At 46.4% G+C, this 17,534-nt stretch overlaps 2 protein-coding genes across 2 annotated transcripts; one reads left to right on the top strand and one right to left on the bottom strand.

The window, feature by feature from the left end:
* The first annotated feature begins 1,898 nt into the window (after positions 1–1,898).
* On the top strand, positions 1,899–5,176 carry LOC123085596 (mitogen-activated protein kinase kinase kinase 11). Its single transcript, XM_044507260.1, has 3 exons — positions 1,899–2,865; positions 3,087–4,194; positions 4,729–5,176. The coding sequence occupies exons 1-3, from the start codon at positions 2,468–2,470 to the stop codon at positions 5,011–5,013; spliced, it is 1,791 nt and encodes a 596-aa protein (XP_044363195.1). The 5' UTR covers positions 1,899–2,467; the 3' UTR covers positions 5,014–5,176.
* A 2,718-nt stretch (positions 5,177–7,894) lies between these two features.
* Positions 7,895–12,345, bottom strand: LOC123085595 (NADH dehydrogenase [ubiquinone] 1 alpha subcomplex subunit 8-B). The gene is made up of 2 exons (XM_044507259.1): positions 11,998–12,345; positions 7,895–8,341 (listed from the first exon to the last, which is right to left on the bottom strand). Exons 1-2 carry the CDS (start codon positions 12,192–12,194, stop codon positions 8,206–8,208), a joined length of 333 nt encoding a protein of 110 aa, XP_044363194.1. The 5' UTR covers positions 12,195–12,345; the 3' UTR covers positions 7,895–8,205.
* Positions 12,346–17,534: the final 5,189 nt, after the last annotated feature.

Below are 17,534 nucleotides of genomic sequence, written 5' to 3'. Positions count from 1 at the left end.
AGTGAAGCCAGGAGGACTGCGTGGTCCATTGACCATCAAGACTTCCGCCGCGGGGTCGCTGCTGTCGCATTCGGACGCAGTCTCGACGGAGCCAATCGACGGATCAAACGGGCCGTAGAGAGTTTATCGGGCTCGAGTGCCGCGATTTGCAGGGTGGCTGATTGGCGGGCCACCGCGTGCTCACCCACCGCTAAAGTCACGACCGACCGGATCGCTGGCGCCGGCGAACAATGGAGAGGGAGGTTGCCACAGGAGTCGACTGATACGGAGTCGACAGTTGTCGAAGAAGGACGCCGCGAACGCACACACGGAAGTGCGTCGCCCCTCGGACGGGGAACGCCTCGACGTCGAGTGGAGCTTCATGAAGCCAAGCAGAGTCGTCGGCGATGAAGACGAGCGCGCCGAGACGGATCTCGTGGCCTTCAGCCAATCCTCCGCCGGAAACCATGATGATGGGAATCGGAAGAATCGCAACTTCTCCAATAAACTGCTAAGACACCTGCCCCACGGTGGGCGCCAACTATCGTGGGTTTAAGACTGACAGTAGAATGGGGGGTAGGTATGAGGAGGCAAGATCTTAGCTATGGAGTAGTTGTACACACGAGTTTTACGAGTTCAAGCCCTTCTCGGAAGAAGTAACGGCCCTCCGTCTCGGTGCCCTGAGGCGGTCGACTGGATTATGTGTGTGTGTTTACAAAAGATGTGAAACCTTGTCCCAGAGGAGGGGGGTGGCTTATATAGAGTGCGCCAGGACCCCTGCTCCCCTCCGTTACACATGGTTCAATGTACATTAGGAGAGGAATGTTACTGGTAACGCTAGCCATTAAGTGCTATAAATGACAATTAAGCCTATAAGTAAATGCTCGACCGTTGTTGGTGCAGAGTGGCTTTAGATCTTCTACTCGTCGAGTGGCTTCTGCGATGGTTGAGTGACATTGATTCTTCCGAGTGAAACGTCTCTGGTCAAGTGAGTGATGGTACCCTTTGAATGATTCTGATTTTAGGATGATGTCCTAGGGGAAGGTGTCTAGGTCAGTCCTATGACCCTATCCTAGGTACATAACCTCGTCAGTATCCATGAACATTACTTATAATCAATAAAGTGGTGAGATTACTCAAAAAAAAGATTATGTCCCCCTTTGTATCTTTGAAAGAAAAGATAATGCCCCCTCTTTGTATCCTTGACAGAAAAGGTAGATAATGCCCTTTGCGACATGATTCCATCTCACCGCTCCCTACAGTGGCGAGCAGCACATAGTAGCAGTCGTCAACCTCAAGCGACGCGACACTTGTCGCTGTGTACCCAGCGAGCCTCGTCCTCTACACTACAGAGAAGGATACATACGATGATATCCTGACCGAAACGTCTTGTTAAGTATCGATCGGCGAGAAATGGACGTGGAAGAAGAGTAAAGCTGGCTGGCGAGGCGATCCCCGATATCTACGTATCTATCTATCAGATGAGGCAAATGGACAAGACAGACACACACACAGGCAGGCAGCAGCCGCCGCAGAGAAGCCATCCTTTCTCGTGATACCATCAATGTATTGCCACAGCCGGGGGAGATGAAATGAAAGGAAATCCCTTTTTTTACCACGTCTTGTCCGAAACTTCCATGCTCGCTGCAGATTATTTACCGCCGTCCGTCTCTCTCGAGAATGCGCATCTCTGTCCAAGCGTCTAGTGCTAATCACCCTTTCAAAGCTAAACATAGTTAGTTAGTGCTAATCCCTTGCATACAGATACAGTGCGTGAGACAAAAAAGACGAGGCTCATACATACAAGGGCATTTGCAAGGAATCTCATCCTTAACTGGGTTTTCTGCGCCTGTCAAGCGCAGCAAAATCACATGAGCGCACCAAACCCGCCCTCCTTAAAATAATCGCGCCTCTACACCAGCCCCACCCTCTCCCCATGATGCATGTTCCTCCACCTCCACCTCTCTCCCCCTCCCTCCCTGTCATGGGCCAGAGCCCCTCTCTCTCTGCTCTGCTCTGCTCCGCTGCTACAAAAGACGGCATCGTTTTCTGCCCCCCTCTCCTGCTTGTCCGGCTCCTTTCTCCCCCTCCAGTCCTGCCCCATTCCAGCTGAGCCGGGAAGCTGGACACGCATAGCTATGCAGAGGAGGAAGCATCACATCTCGTGATCCCCTCACAAATCCACCAAGAACGGCATTCTCCGAGCTGTCCCTCTTGCTGCTTCACCTACTCCTTTTGCAGTGTTTTCCTAGTTCCTACTAGCAGTCTCCAGTCTAGCACCGCACCAAGAACCAAGAAATCCAGCAGAAGGGATTGATTCCATCCTTTTTGCGCCTACTCTGTCCCAATCTGCCACGCACAAGTTGCCGAGACAAGAACCGCTCTTGCAAGATCTTGCCATACTCCTCCAGCAATTTGGCGCCAGCTAGGCTGCCAATCTCGCGCCGGAGGTTGAGATTTAGAGGCGGGAGAAGCCTAGTCTCCAGCGATGGCGGCCGCGCTGGAGTGCTGGTCGGGCCGGCCGAGCACCGACGAGGAGTCCATGGTGGAGCAGGTTCTCATGAAGCCCCACGCCCGCTCGGACGGTTCGCTCCCCACCTGCGCTGACTCGGTCGGCGCGGGTGACCCGATTTCGGGCCCGGCGGCGCCCAAGAAGTGGCAGCGCCTGGGCCGCAACTTCGCCGGCGCCATCGCGGCATTCAAGAACACGCTCAACCTGGACAACGGCGGCGTCCCCCGCGACCCCTCGCCGCGCGCCGGCGGCGAGAAGCCGCCGCTCCTCCTCCGCGGCCTCGCGCAGCTCTACTCCCGTGGCGCCGCAGCCCAGCAGCTGCCGGAGAAGCTCGTTTCTGACCTCCGCCGCCACTTCGATGCTCTTCCCAACAGGTGAGCGACCATCTTCGCAAGTTCTGGAACAGACGAAATTTTGCCGCGGCATCAAGCGGCCACATACCACTTAAACTGCTTCCTGTTTCTAATTTCTATACAGTATTTACGACCTTTTATCTGGTTTGTTAAACCAGAGGTGCTAAATCAAGCGCATAATTTATTTATTTGGATGTGCTGAATGGTTCCGTTGCTGACGGTCAGAAATCTCGGTTTTGCAGCTACGCACAGGCAGGATTTGACATGAAAGATGTCCTCTTGCACGCCCGCCTTGTAGAGCAGGCGGCCGGTGAGGATCAGCCTGCACTGAGCATCGAGGAAGTTCATGGCAGCAATGGCAGAGAAAGTGGTGCCGAGGGCACTGTATTTCAGCTCACCTTTGCCTGCAACGCCCCACTTTCATGGCAGTCAATGTCAGGCTCACTCGACAGCCCATTGTTCAGTTGCAAGAAGATCCAGATCTTCGAGAAGAGAGGACTGACACTTGGTGTCGTCCTGATAATTGTGCAATCCGGGAGCGAGGAGCTCTTCAAGAGCCGGGTCGAGGCCGCGCTAAAATCGGCGACAAAGAAGCATCGGAAGAACAGTGGAGGCGGCGGTGGCGGTGTGAAGCTCCCCTTCGGGCTCTGCGGCTGCCAGGAAGAAGGATCGCGCAACTTCGACGAGGAGTCCATGTTTGATCCCGAGGAAGGCCAGGATCTTGACAATGAGCCTGCTCGCAGGCCATACCTTCCCACTCCCCTACCACAATCATCAGTCTTTGTCTCAGTAGATGAGTGGCAGACCGTCCGATCCGGGGGCGAGGAGCTCGGCCGCTGGATTGTGAGCTCCGAGGAGATCGAATTCGTCGACTGGGTTGGCCAAAACTCGTTCAGGGGAGTCCACAGAGGAAGGAAGGTTTGGGTTAACAAAATGAGGGGTTGCAACATGGGCAGTGCTTACGATGTCGAGATCCGTCAGGACTTGCTGCAACTGATGAGCTGCGGTCAGAAGAACATCCTCCAGTTCCATGGCATCTGCTTCAACGAGAGCCATGGCCTCTGCATAGTGACTAGGATGATGGAAGGGGGCTCGGTTCATGACATCATTATGCAGAGAAACAAGAGACTGTCGCTCCGGGACACGATTAGGATTGCTCTTGATGTTGCTGATGGCTTGGCGTTCATGAACGGCTACGGCATTGCGTACCGTGATCTTAACGCACGAAGGATCCTGCTAGACAGACAGGGAAATGCCTGCCTTGGGGATATGGGCATTGTTACCCCTTGTAATAATGCTGGCGAGGTTACTGAGTATGAGACGTCTGGGTATCGCTGGCTAGCTCCAGAGGTTAGTTTTCTTGACTTGATTTAATGTAAATAAACTCTTCTAGAAATGCTCTTTCTGAAAGCGAGTTTAGTCCCAGCATGCTAGAAGTTCTTTCTTTGAGCTAATTGCTCTATTTTAACTGTAGCCATTATCTGGGATCTTCAAGTAACCCAGTAAAACAGCAACATTGACGATGAAACATGTATTTTTACTTGTCATCCTGTAGGAGTACATAGAACTCTAGGACAAACCGTGTAGAACACTGCATCATCTTGCCTTTTAATTTTATGAGCAGAGCATAATAAAACTTCAAATACGAAATGTGAAAGAAATACTACTTTGATCTGACCAACTTGATGCTCTTATGCACTAGATCAGCCTGCCAATGCCAGTTAGTAGTACTATCTTGTGTCCACCCAATGGTCAGGGAATCCATCCTTTTAACCCTGAAAAACCAATTTTGTGCTCCTATTGTACTCCTTATCATCCTTTTAAGCTTATGTTATCTGAACCTATCCTTACTGAGAGGTGGTTACTTAAATGCTTTGTTTACAGATCATTGCTGGAGATCCAGAAAGCGTATCGGAGACCTGCATGAGCAACGTCTACAGCTACGGCATGGTTCTGTGGGAGATGGTGACCGGCGAGGAGGCCTACTCGACGTACTCGCCGGTGCAGGCGGCGGTGGGGATCGCGGCGTGCGGGCTGAGGCCGGAGATACCGAGGGACTGCCCGCCGTTCCTGAGGTCGCTGATGAGCCGGTGCTGGGACAATTGCCCTCTCAAACGCCCTCAGTTCTCGGAGATCATATCCACCCTGCAAAAGCAGAGCCTGAGATAGTTTTTTTCTCTTCTTCTTTCTTTTTCTTTCCTTTTTACCATTATAAATCATGCTATAGTAGTATATGTGCTATGTTTGGCTGAGTGCCCAGAGATGCAGGAGACTGCATATGAGATGAGATGAGATGAGAAAAAGTATAATATATGTGCAAAGGCTTGATATATTTTGCTGCCGTTTCTTGCCCAATGCATGCATCTTGGATGAGCTATGTTAGTAGGTCCCCACATCCACATGTAGAGTGAGTGAGATGAAAAATCAACAGAGAGCATCAAAGATTTAGTTTAGCGGACGGATCTATAGGACAAGGGACAGTTGTTTTTTGCTTGCCCTCCCTATCCTATGCTATCATCCACAACGAACTAACTGCACAGTGAGTCCATGCAATGCTCTTGGGACACTTGGACGCAGGCTGCTCATCTCATCTGCTGCTATAAACAATGGTGGATCTCATCTCCTTTGTTTTGTTTGACCCGTTCAAGGGTGCGGCTGGCTGGCTGGCACGCACACCTGGGCTGGGTCCAAATTTGACGAGCAAACAGCCCTTGGATCGTTTCCACACCACATCTGGCGATTAATCAGTGACTGAGCGTGATGCATGTGCGGCTGTTCCTCCAAAGTTCATGGCCATCATTAGTTTCCAAGGAACGGTGCAAACCCTACGTAGTATGTACGACTTTGTCATTCTTGTATGCGGCCAAATAAGACGATGATGCTTTCTCTTTTTCGTGCCTCTTTGATTCGCGGGATTGAAAAAACACAGGAATAGGAAAAATGTAGGATTGAAATGACATGCCCATTGGATTCCTATAGAATTTGAGTTTGTTTGATTGTATCACAGAAAAAATAAAGGATTTCTTCCAAAAGGTCCGAGCCCATCCACCTCCTCCCTCTCCAGCTCCGGCGCTCTGCCCACAGTCGGACGCTCCGCCCATGCTCCAGCACTCCGCCATGGTCCGACGAGATGGCCGAGCAACAGGGCATCCTGGAGTCCATCCAGAATGAGGCCTATGTGGAGGCCAACTGGGCGTTTCTCCGGCAGGAGTAGGCAGAGACCGACGCGCTCTTCACCAAACTTGATGCGAAGATAGATGCGGAGGAGGCCGGAGCGGAGCAGCCGGAGCCGGGCACGGAGATTGTCGTGATCTCCGACGAGGAGTGGCTAGGATCGATGTAGTACGTAGGTTCTACTTTTTTTGCATGTTTTTATATGAATATAAGAATCGAGTATGAGATGTCCGGATGCAACAAGTGAAATTCGAGGCGTGCCCGGTCAATGTCCACGGACGCGCCGGACATTTGAAGGGCCATATTTGTCATATATGGTCATAGATACTGCAAAGCGAGCCGAAGGTGTCGCCGCTCCCCCGTCGTAACCGGACAAAACTTGCTGTTGTAGACGGACAAGAAGTCGTTGTGCTAAGGCCCCATAGAACCAGCGCATCAGAACAACAACCATCGCTGTTGAAGAGTAGCGGATATTAGAAGAATGTAACTTGAAGACGCACGAACATAGACGAACTACGGACAGACCCGACTAAATCCACCAAAGATAGATAAATTTTTTTGTTCCGAATGTTGGGAGGCCCACAGACTGAGATAGATACCCGTGGACTGCAAGATTTGTGCATCCCAAGCTGGCGTGGCAAGTTGCTCCATGCTCTCCTCCCATTCGAGGGTGGTTTGCCCGGAAGGAGCGGAGGCGGCTTTTCTTTGGCACGGTGCGGGGGCTCTGCTCTGCTGTGGCGCGCACGTATGCCATGAGCCGGGGAGGCCACCACAGCCCCGACACGGCTTGCAGGGGCTGCGCTGTGACTGACCGCTCACGCGGGCGCCGGAATTGCAGGTGGCTGGCTCCCTCCCTGCACGGGCGACTCCCCTGACCCTCCCCGGATCGGCGCTGCAGCTGCAGCATCCGATGAGGCGGGCGGCTGCTTGTCCATCGCAAAAGTAATCACGTACTAGTAGTAAAATCAAATAACCATGGGTGCCATCCATCTGCAAAACGGTAAATGCAGCAGTAAGTGCGCGCTGAACCTTTGTACAGCGACTCCATTGAACCGAGGCATGGGCACAACAGAGACAAGCAGGAGTAGTAGCGGCAGCAAAGGTACAGCGCTGCATCTGCATCTGCATTACTGCATCCATCCATCCACTCAAGGCTGAGGCCATAACCATGACTCCATGAGGCGTGCAACGCGTGCACGACGCAGTGGAGTGCCTCGGTCGGTTCGTGCCATGCCATGAATCTTCACTCTCTGCGGCCCGCGGATCGTCGGCACTGTCGCTCACGCGCCTCTCGCTGAGCGAGCCGCATTCACGCCTTCCCTGCGTGTCCTTGCCACGCCTCCTCCCGTGCGTTGGCCTGGCGTCATCAGCCAGCGCCCCATGAATGAATGAATGAACGAAATGAATGGCATGGTAGGATGGTACAGGCCGTAGATCTGAAACAATTCCGTAGCTGAGCTGCTACAGCCTAGAGATAGATAGGCACGCAGGAGCAGAGAGCGCACGGAGCTATTGATAGTGACGGAACGGACGCCATGAGGGCCTCTTTGGAAACAAAAGCAGACGCAGTAATAAGCTCTGGCCCATGCCATCCGTCGTCGGCGCGCTTCACATGAAATTTTCCTTTCAGGACCATGCTCCTGGTAGCACAAATTTTGTCTTCCACAACAACTGTACATTTTTTTTCGAGAGTACTCAACAACTGTACATGAACCATGCAATCCAAACGAAGGGTTAGGATCCTCCGCAGTAGCCCACCATACACTACTGCAGAGAATCTCAACCCCAAACGAAACATGAAATGGCCGCTTATATTCCTACCAGTTGCTTTTCGTTTCTACTCTACATGGATTTGATAGGGCCATCAATTCCTGTATTCCAAGAGGTAAAAGGACATCACGTTACGCTGTTAACCAAAGCCAAAGGAAGAATCATCATCATCAACAACAACTTGGGACTACAGCTGAGTCAAGTTTGGCATCCAACTCGAAGGTTAAAACAGAGATGTAATTGCTGAAGAAAGACGAGCGAATGGGATGAGCAGCTCAATGACGCGCTATTCACCCATACAAACAAAACTCTCTGGGTACAATAAACATGGGAGATCGTCAACTTGGAGGGTTTGCCGGCTTTTCTCCTTATTTCTCAAGAGATCACTGGGGGTAAAACTCGCTCTCAGAGGACGGGCTACTCGGAAATAGGGCACGCACCCTCGAAAGCTTCCTGCTCCTTGCGGCAGAAGTCAAATTCATTCGTGTAGTAATACATGCACCCAGCATACGCATCCATCTCCTTGGGGCACTTTTGGTGAAGTTCTTTCAACCTGCAATCAGAAATGTGATCACAAAGTGATTACTTACCAGAATGAGAAAGTAGAGCAGGTAGATGAAGAAGACACAAAAGTGATTGGCTTCACGGAAGCGACATCACAGCTAAGCAGTCTAAAAAATATGTACAAGAAACATGATGAAAAGGTCTGAAATCTGTAGTCCATAAAGGGAAGGAAGAATATCCAATTTTCAGATTTAACACACGGAATAAGAACTTTTAATGACAATAATAGATCCTGCTAGGTTGCTACTCAAATTGGATGCCCCTATCAACCTTTTTGACATGACCAAACACAATCAGGAAAACAAATACAGGCATAAAATCATCATGTATGCATTTTTGTTCTCCTTACGTAACACCCATGCAACATCACCCAAGAGGCAAAACAACTTGAACATGGAGCACTACCTCACCAACTTAAAAACCAATCCATCACTATGCCAGTGATTTTTTAAGTCCCGAACAAGCAAGTTTTCCACACAAAATGAGTAAAATAAAATGCAAGTTCTTTTTCTAGAACACACGTCAAAATCCATGCTATTTTGCATTGAAAGCATCAAAATGACGTGAAGGACAAACCCGAAAACGCTACAAGCAACGAAAAAGCTATCTACAAAAAACTAGCAGGCTTACGAGACAAACCAAAAGGAAGGAACCAGAAAGCTAAGAAAACTAGCAAGCAAAACATAACCAAGAACACAGACCTAAACAGAACAGAGCAGGATCTATTAGATGGTGTCTGGAGATCTAGCATGCACAATAATGTGCAAGTCTGAAATCACTGATGAAGGTTCAGTTCAAGCAATGGCCCAAACCAAAAAAAGTAAATTTTGCCTCCATTTATTCTCACCTAATCATTTCAATACTAGATAAACAAAAACAAATAGAAGTAACAGAAGTCAGAAAAGGCAAGCATTATTCAATCCCACATTATGCTTGTCTACTCACGAGTCGCATATGCATTACATTTGATTATTGAATAGATGTTATTGAAATCTTCATAACCACCCAACGCCCCAAGTCACACTCATATAAATGACTTAGCCAGGGAATTTTGCACTTCAACACTAGAAGGAATAGAAACAACAGCACTAAGGCGGAAAGATAGAACCATATTTGTTTATATCACATATGCACTACCGAGATCAAACTGATCATAGGGTATTCTACAAGCAAATAAGGAAGAGATATTATCATTGATACTTCATACAGTATTTCACCAAAAAAACAGGGGTACTGTGAGTTACAGGATTGTATTGGGAGGCAAGGTCTGTTGTTGCCAGGCAATGCAGCAGCACATTGCACAGGAAGACAAAGACAAGAAGAAGTAAGCAGTCACACACTCATACAGGTACTTCCCACAAGCCTGATTTGTCCCAACATGTGCAGGTTCTACAAGAGAGCAGGTCTGTAGACTCTGTTCTCCCAACATTCAGTGCATGCCGGAGTAGGGACAGATTAGTGGAGGCAGCACCAAGTATAAAGAATGAGAGGCAAAAGGTGAGACAGCGACTTTTCAAATTTAAGCTGTCTGCATTCACCTCTCATTTTGCCTTTCTCTTATCTGTTCATGTATTGCCTCTACATGCGCTGGCGTGCACCGACCCTGAGGACAGCAACCTCTCTGGAAGTGCTTTTTTCTAGACCCTGTAGAGTGGGGTGAATCAGGTTTCTAAAAAGCTCTCAGTAGAGTTCTCGCTAATTCCCATCTTCGTGCTCCACTACAACATCCCTACTGCATACGCTTTGTTTTTTTTTTTTGGTGACAACACCAGACCCTACTGCAACCCAAATTACAACACTCCTGTTAATTTGGGTCTAATACTTTCTTAGGCATCAATTATGATGTCTCTTGCTAGTAGTATTCTTGTGATTATGTCTGATCTTCTAGCACATGTCCATGAGATGACATATGTGATGTGATCATACTATTGTTTAATGTTACTCTTATGCCCAGTGCCTATGCTGTGCAAACCTCAATCACAGACTCACAGTTTTACAGAATAAAAAATGTGGCATGCGCCCTCCATGTACTCTCCACAAAAGGGCATTCAAGCCAATTGAGCGGTTCATAGATTCGCTACCACATGCTGGTATAGATGTGGCGGCTTAACATCTCTTGGCCTTCACTGAATTATCTTAACTTAAAACAGCAAACAGTATAACACTGACTGCTTAGTTCAACAAAACCCAAGAGCAATATGGCTTGCTTACGCAATCCTTATAAAGTAGAGTAGTTCTTAACGAACCACTGTCAGTGGATACCTATTTAGTGCCTGTATACAGAATTGCACTGGATGTTGTTCGCCCCTTGTGTTCCCAGAATAGACTACCACTCCCTCCGTTCACAAATATAAGATGTTTGAACTCTTTTTCTGAATCTGATGTATATATAGACATGTTTTAGTGTGTTTGTTCACTCGTTTCAGTCCATTTGTAGTCCATATTGAAATATCCAAAACATCTTATATTTGTGAACAGAGTATTTAATAGAAATGGACGAAAATGTGAGATGGTCTAGGTCTCAAAATGATACCAAGCGCAGCAGGTCTCACCTGGCAAAGGAAACAGGAGTCATCACCTGTATTTTGGCTAGAACTAGATAATACTTTTATCAATTTGTTCCTCTTAGTCACCTTAGGAACTCTACTAGTTTGTCCGCTGAGGACTATTTGATTATAACTTTTTTGTCACTCATCTGAAAATGGGATACAGAAGACAGCTGATTGCAATTGCAAACTTGCTCTGGCAAATGAATAGATCAGAATCAATTATTATCTGTTAGACTGTCTCACAGGGGAAAAAATTCAGATAAACATTCGAAGTAGAACATAAACAACCAAAATTATAAAGCTTCCATCTAAGTGTACGATTCAGATCTAAGAATGGATTTAGTCACACATGATCTGATCAGAAAGGTAGCACTGCATGGTGTAAGCCCTACATCATCAGAAATTATATAGCAATTGCAAACAGCTTATCCGTAATAATTATGCAGTTTATCAGCCAAATGACAAACTCAATTCCCATCTTCACCAGAGAATGTGGAACTCACTACTAAATTACTCATTACCCATGGTTGGGGCTGAGATTGGGTAGCAACAAACCCAACAGTCACCACATATCCCAACCTTTGCATACGATAGCGCGGCAGTGAACCCTGAACTCGGTACAAAGTAGTACAAATCGATGAACAAAGGCACATATGTATTACCCCATAACTGTCACCAACTAGCTAATCCCTGTACCACCACTACTCTTTAATCCCCTGCGTGACCGGATACGGTTAAATACAAACAAAATGATCATCGCCAACGATTTACAATTGGCTGCTTGGCTCTCGGCTAGGCATAGGCTAAATACAGAGGCACAAAATCTGCTTACAAGCTCGTCGTCTAACACTAAATGGTAAAACAAGTTCAGTATAGCACGCACTAGACATCACAAGTTCACAAAAGAGCAGCATTACGGCACACACACACACTAACAAAACTTGGACGCACGTCAGCGACAGAGGATACGCCTACCAGAATAAATTAATCAGTCGCTGGCAGCACGATCGAAGCAACATTTCAGGAATCCGAAATGAAATCAGGCACGAGGGGATGCGATAGGGCGATGGCGAGGAGGGTATGGCGAGCGACTCACAGGTTGAAGACGCAGCGCGTGACCTGGCGGCCCTTCTCGAGGCACTTCTCGGGGTTGGGGTCCTTCTTCTTGCAGTTGAGGAAGGCCACGTTCTCCGGCCGGCACCGCACCGCGATGTGCTTGGACGCCGCCATCAGCACCGACGACGTTGGGATCGGCTCGCCCGAGGCGTCCACCGGCGTGCTGCTCGCTGACATGGCTGCGGGCGTAGGGCCTCGACGGCTTCTGGCAGATTCTCGGGTTGGAGATCTGGGGGCGAGAGGGGCCAAGGGGAGGAGAGGACCGGAGCAGATGGAGAGAGGCGAGGTTGGGGGCCGGAGGCGGAGGTGCCTTCCTCAGTCAGTGCCGTTCCTGGGCTTTGGAGTAGCTACGGGCCTTTTTGTTGGGTATAATCGTGACATTGGGCTAGGCTGCTTGGGCTTATCTCTATCTGTAGCCTGGTAAGAAAAGGGCCCGCCCTTAGCTCTCATTTCTTTCCCTTAAAGTCTAAAGAAATGTAAGAATTGGCCCCCTCTCCCCGTCTTCAAGAAAAAGAAAAGGAGAAATAATACCCCTTTTAATTTCCTTTCGAGAGACCACACGTTTATGTCATTTTTGGAGGGAAAAACTTCCGATCTACTCCATGTGTTTCTAAATATAAAGTGTACTAGTTTTTTTAGAAGTCAAACTTGCTTAACTTTGACTAAATTTGTAGAAAAATATATCAATGTAAATTATATCAAATCGGTATCATTAGATTTGTGTATTTTCATAGTGTGTTTATTTAATGATGCAGATGTTAATACTTTTTTCTATAAACATGGTCAAAGTTAAAGAAGTTTGACTTTTCAAAAAACTTATACACTTTTATCAAATGTCATGGCACTACAAAGAACACAAGGAGTAACGCAAACTACATCCATCCATAGACGATCTAACAATGACTATAAACACTAAAACGAGCCGAAGCAAGCTGCCTTCATTGCCCCTTCTTCATCGAAGCCATACAAAACCTGGGAAGAAAGCCAAAGAATATTTATAAGTCTTAGCAATTGAGTTGTCAATTTAATCATACCTGAGAAGATAACTTGCTTGCGGCAATTTATTAGTGGCAAAGTAACATGACAACAGTGGTAGAAATAGTAAAAAGTTTGCAGAATAGTATCAGATTAAAGCGGTAGTAGTTGTTAGGGAAACAATAGTAATAAAGGCGTAGGCATGGAGTAAGTGATGGGGTTGCTCGGATGCGATTCAATATGCAACGGTTATAACCTAGATCGATAACAAGCTAGCTTCAATTTAAAGTCATTATACGCCTTCGATAAATGTTGGCATGCATCCCATAAATAGTCATACACGCCTTTGATAAGAACTTGCATAATATCTTTTATCCTACCCTCTCGTGGCAGTGGAGTCCTAATAAAAACTAATGGTAATTAAGACACTCCTTTTAATAAAGAGCGGGAACAAAGTATTAACACGTAGTGAATACATGTAATCCTCAAGTTAAAGTCATTATGTTGATATCCCAATTATTGCCAGCTTGGGGTCTTAGAACGATAATATATGCACACAACTTACAAATATGATCAATAACACAAATATATTCATGAAAATATAGAGGGTTCAGATTTGCAATCACAATACTTGGACCCTAGTGACAAACATTAAACATAGCAAAACCATAACAACATCAATCTATCCCCTACATTTCTAAATATAAGACTTTTTAGAGATTTCAACGCGGATATAAACATGTTTTTGAGGCTATATTCACTCATTTTGTTTCATATGTAGTCCATATTGGAATCTCTATGTAGCGACCCGACCTCAAATGGTCAAGTCTATGTGCTTCTGTGTCATCCCTGGATCGGTAATGCTGACACACACAATACTCAAGGATTTATAACAGAGTAGCAATCACACACTTATTATATCGAATGTCTCAAAAGAGAACTTATTACAATAAATATGGCTTAAGGCCATCTAATACGATAACAGCGGAAGGCTTGGAAGATAAAGTGAGTCCATCAACTCCAACAACATAGCTGAGCTGCACGGCAACGACCTAACGAACCTTACTCCTCGTCTGAAAAGTTTGCAACATAATACGTTGCAGCCGGAAAACGGGCCAGCACATGGAATATGCTGGCAATATAACACAGTAGAGCAAGAACAGAATAATGCTATCACTACATGCATATTTGGCTGGTGGAAAGCTCTATGGTTATGGTTTTTGCGAAAAGCCAATTTTTTCCTACAACAAAGGAATATATTTTAATTTAACTATCATGGTAGTTGAAACATCATTGAGAAGGTTCCTCCAACTCAATCCCAATTAAAGTAATTATCAACCCAACAATATTAATTTAAGAGTGATGAGATACTTAAGATACTCCAAGTACTAGATACTCAAGATTGTTCATAACCGGGGACACGGCTAACCATGATTAGTTTGTACACTCTGCAGAGGTTTGCGCACTTTTCCCCACAAGACTCGATCTCCTCCGTTGGATTTCTCGCACTACATGGTGTTTGAGAAATGGATGACCGAGACACAGTCTTTTAGAAACATTAACTCTACTCTCCGGGCAGACCATACCAAACCTACAACCCACTACCTGATAATCCACCTCTTCGAGAGCTTCACGTAACTTACTCAACTATGCTAGAGCCCATAGTAGCTTGTGGCTGCACACGGAAGTTTCTAGCATGAATCATCTCAGTTCCCTTTGAGCCTGAGTGGCGGTCCATAGGAGAATCACACGGAACCCCGGGATTTCCAAAAATACAGGCAAGACTGGATTCTCCAGGTGCCTCAATCCACCCAGATGTGTGTTTAAGTTGTCACCTTAAGTTGAACCATTAATTTAAAAGTCTCACATCTGTCATGGATTTCACTCACCCAAACCACGTCTACGAGCATAGCATAGCAATATAAGCAACACGTAGAAGTAACTGCCAAGGATTTGAATATAACAGGGCAATAGGTTCTACCTCATCAACTACTTCCCAACCCATATGTTAATGACATCCTAATCATGCAATGTTTGAGGATTGAACTAATGCATAAAAACTGGGTATGGAAAGGGTATGATCAATGTGTTACTTGCCTTGCTGATGATCCGCGAAACCTAGGGATTCGTAGTAGCATTTATTTCCCTTAAGTCTAAAGAAATGTAAGAATTGGCCCCCTCTCCCCGCCTTCAAGAAAAAGAAAAGGAGAAATAATACCCCTTTTAATTTCCTTTCGAGAGAACACACGTTATGTCATTTCTGGAGGGAAAAACTTCCGATCTACTCCATGTGTTTCTAAATATAAAGTGTACTAGTTTTTTTAGAAGTCAAACTTGCTTAACTTTGACTAAATTTGTAGAAAAATATATCAATGTAAATTATATCAAATCAGTATCATTAGATTCGTGTATTTTCATAGTGTGTTTATTTAATGATGCAGATGTTAATACTTTTTTATATAAACATGGTCAAAGTTAAAGAAGTTTGACTCTTCAAAAAACTTATACATTTTTATCAAATGACATGGCACTACAAAGAACACCGGGAGTAACATAAATTACATTCGTCCATAGATGATCTAGCAATGACTATAAGCACTGGAACGAGCCGAAGCAAGCTGCCTTCATCGCCCCTTCTTCATCGAAGCCATACAAAACCTGGGAAAAGAGCCAAAGAATATTTATAAGTCTTAGCAATTGAGTTGTCAATTCAATCACACCTGTGAAGATAACTTGCTTGCGGCAATTTATTAGTGGCAAAGTAACATGATAGTAGTGGTAAATAGTAAGAAGTTTGCAGAATAGTATCAGAATAAAGCGGTAGTAGTTGTAAGGGAAACAATAATAGTAAAGGCATAGGCATGGAGTAAGTGATGGGGTTGCTCGGATGTGATTCAATATGCAACGGTTATAACCTAGAGCGATAACAAGCTAGCTCCAATTCATCAACATATGTTGGCATGCATCCCATAAATAGTCATACACGCCTTCAATAAGAACTTGCATAACATGTTTTATCATACTATCTCGTGACAGTGGAGTCCTAATAAAAACTAAGGGTAATTAAGACACTCCTTTTAATAAAGAACCGGAACAAAGCATTAACACGTAGTGAATACATGTAATCCTTAAGTTAAAGTCATTATGTTGATATCCCAATTATTGTCAGCTTGGGGTCTCAGAACGATAATGTAACACCCACGATGCGGCTATATCTCCCACGTGTCGAGGCACGACTTAGAGGCATAACCACATGGTGGTTTAGTCGCAAGTGGGGTAATCTTCGCACAATCCCATGTATTGAATAAGAATGGGATAAAGAGTTGGCTTACAATCGCCACTTCACACAAATAACAAGTTAAACATACATCATCCAGAATACAATCAAGGTCCGGCTACGGAACCAAAACGGAAGATAACCCCAAATGCTAGATCCCCGATCGTCCCAACTGGGCTCCACTACTGATCAACCGGAAAAGACACATAACAACGACCAAGATCTTCATCGAGCTCCCACTTGAACTCGGTTGCGTCACCTGCACTGGTATCATCGGCACCTGCAACTGTTAGGAAGTATCTGTGAGCCACGAGGACTCAGCAATCTCACACCCGCGAGATCAAGACTATTTAAGCTTATGGGTAGGAGAAGGTAGTGAGGTGGAGCTGCAGCAAGCACTAGCATGTATGGTGGCTAACATACGCAAATAAGAGCGAGAAGAGAAGCAACGCAACGGTCGAGAAGCTAGAAGTGATCAAGAAGTGATCCTGAAACTACTTACATTCAAGCATAACACAAGACCGTGTTCACTTCCCGGACTCCGCCGAAAAGAGACCATCACGGCTACACACACGGTTGATTCATTTTAATTAAGTTAAGTGTCAAGTTCTCTACAACTGGATATTAACAAATTCCCATCTGCCACATAACCGTGGGCACGACTCTCGAAAGTTTATACCCTACAGGGGTGTCCCAACTTAGCCCATCACAAGCTCTCACGGTCAACGAAGGATATTCCTTCTCCCGGGAAGACCTGATCAGTCTCGGAATCTGTTGGGGAACGTAGTAATTTCAAAAAAAAATCCTACGCACACACATGATCATGGTGATGCATAGCAACAAGAGGGGAGAGTGTGTCCACGTACCCTCGTAGACCGAAAGCGGAAGCGTTAGTACAACGCGGTTGATGTAGTCGTACGTCTTCACGATCTGAACGATCCAAGTACCGAACGTACGGCACCTCCGAGTTCAGCACACGTTCAGCTCGATGACGTCCCACGAACTCCGATCCAGCAGAGCTTCGAGGGAGAGTTCTGTCAGCACGACAGCATGATGACGGTGATGATGATGCTACCGACGTAGGGCTTCGCCTAAGCACCGCTACGATATGATCGCGGTGGATTATGGTGGAGGGGGGCACCGCACACGGCTGGGAGAGATTAACAGATCAACTTGTGTGTCTAGAGGTGCCCCCCTGCCCCCATATATAAAGGAGGGAGGGAGAGGCCGGCCCTAGAGGGGGCGCGCCAAGTGTGGGGAGTCCT

This window comes from Triticum aestivum, chromosome 4A (genome assembly GCF_018294505.1).
Source record: "Triticum aestivum cultivar Chinese Spring chromosome 4A, IWGSC CS RefSeq v2.1, whole genome shotgun sequence".
Taxonomy (NCBI): domain Eukaryota; kingdom Viridiplantae; phylum Streptophyta; class Magnoliopsida; order Poales; family Poaceae; genus Triticum; species Triticum aestivum.
Note: the sequence above shows the minus strand (reverse complement) of the source record. Positions and strands in the feature narration are given on the sequence as shown.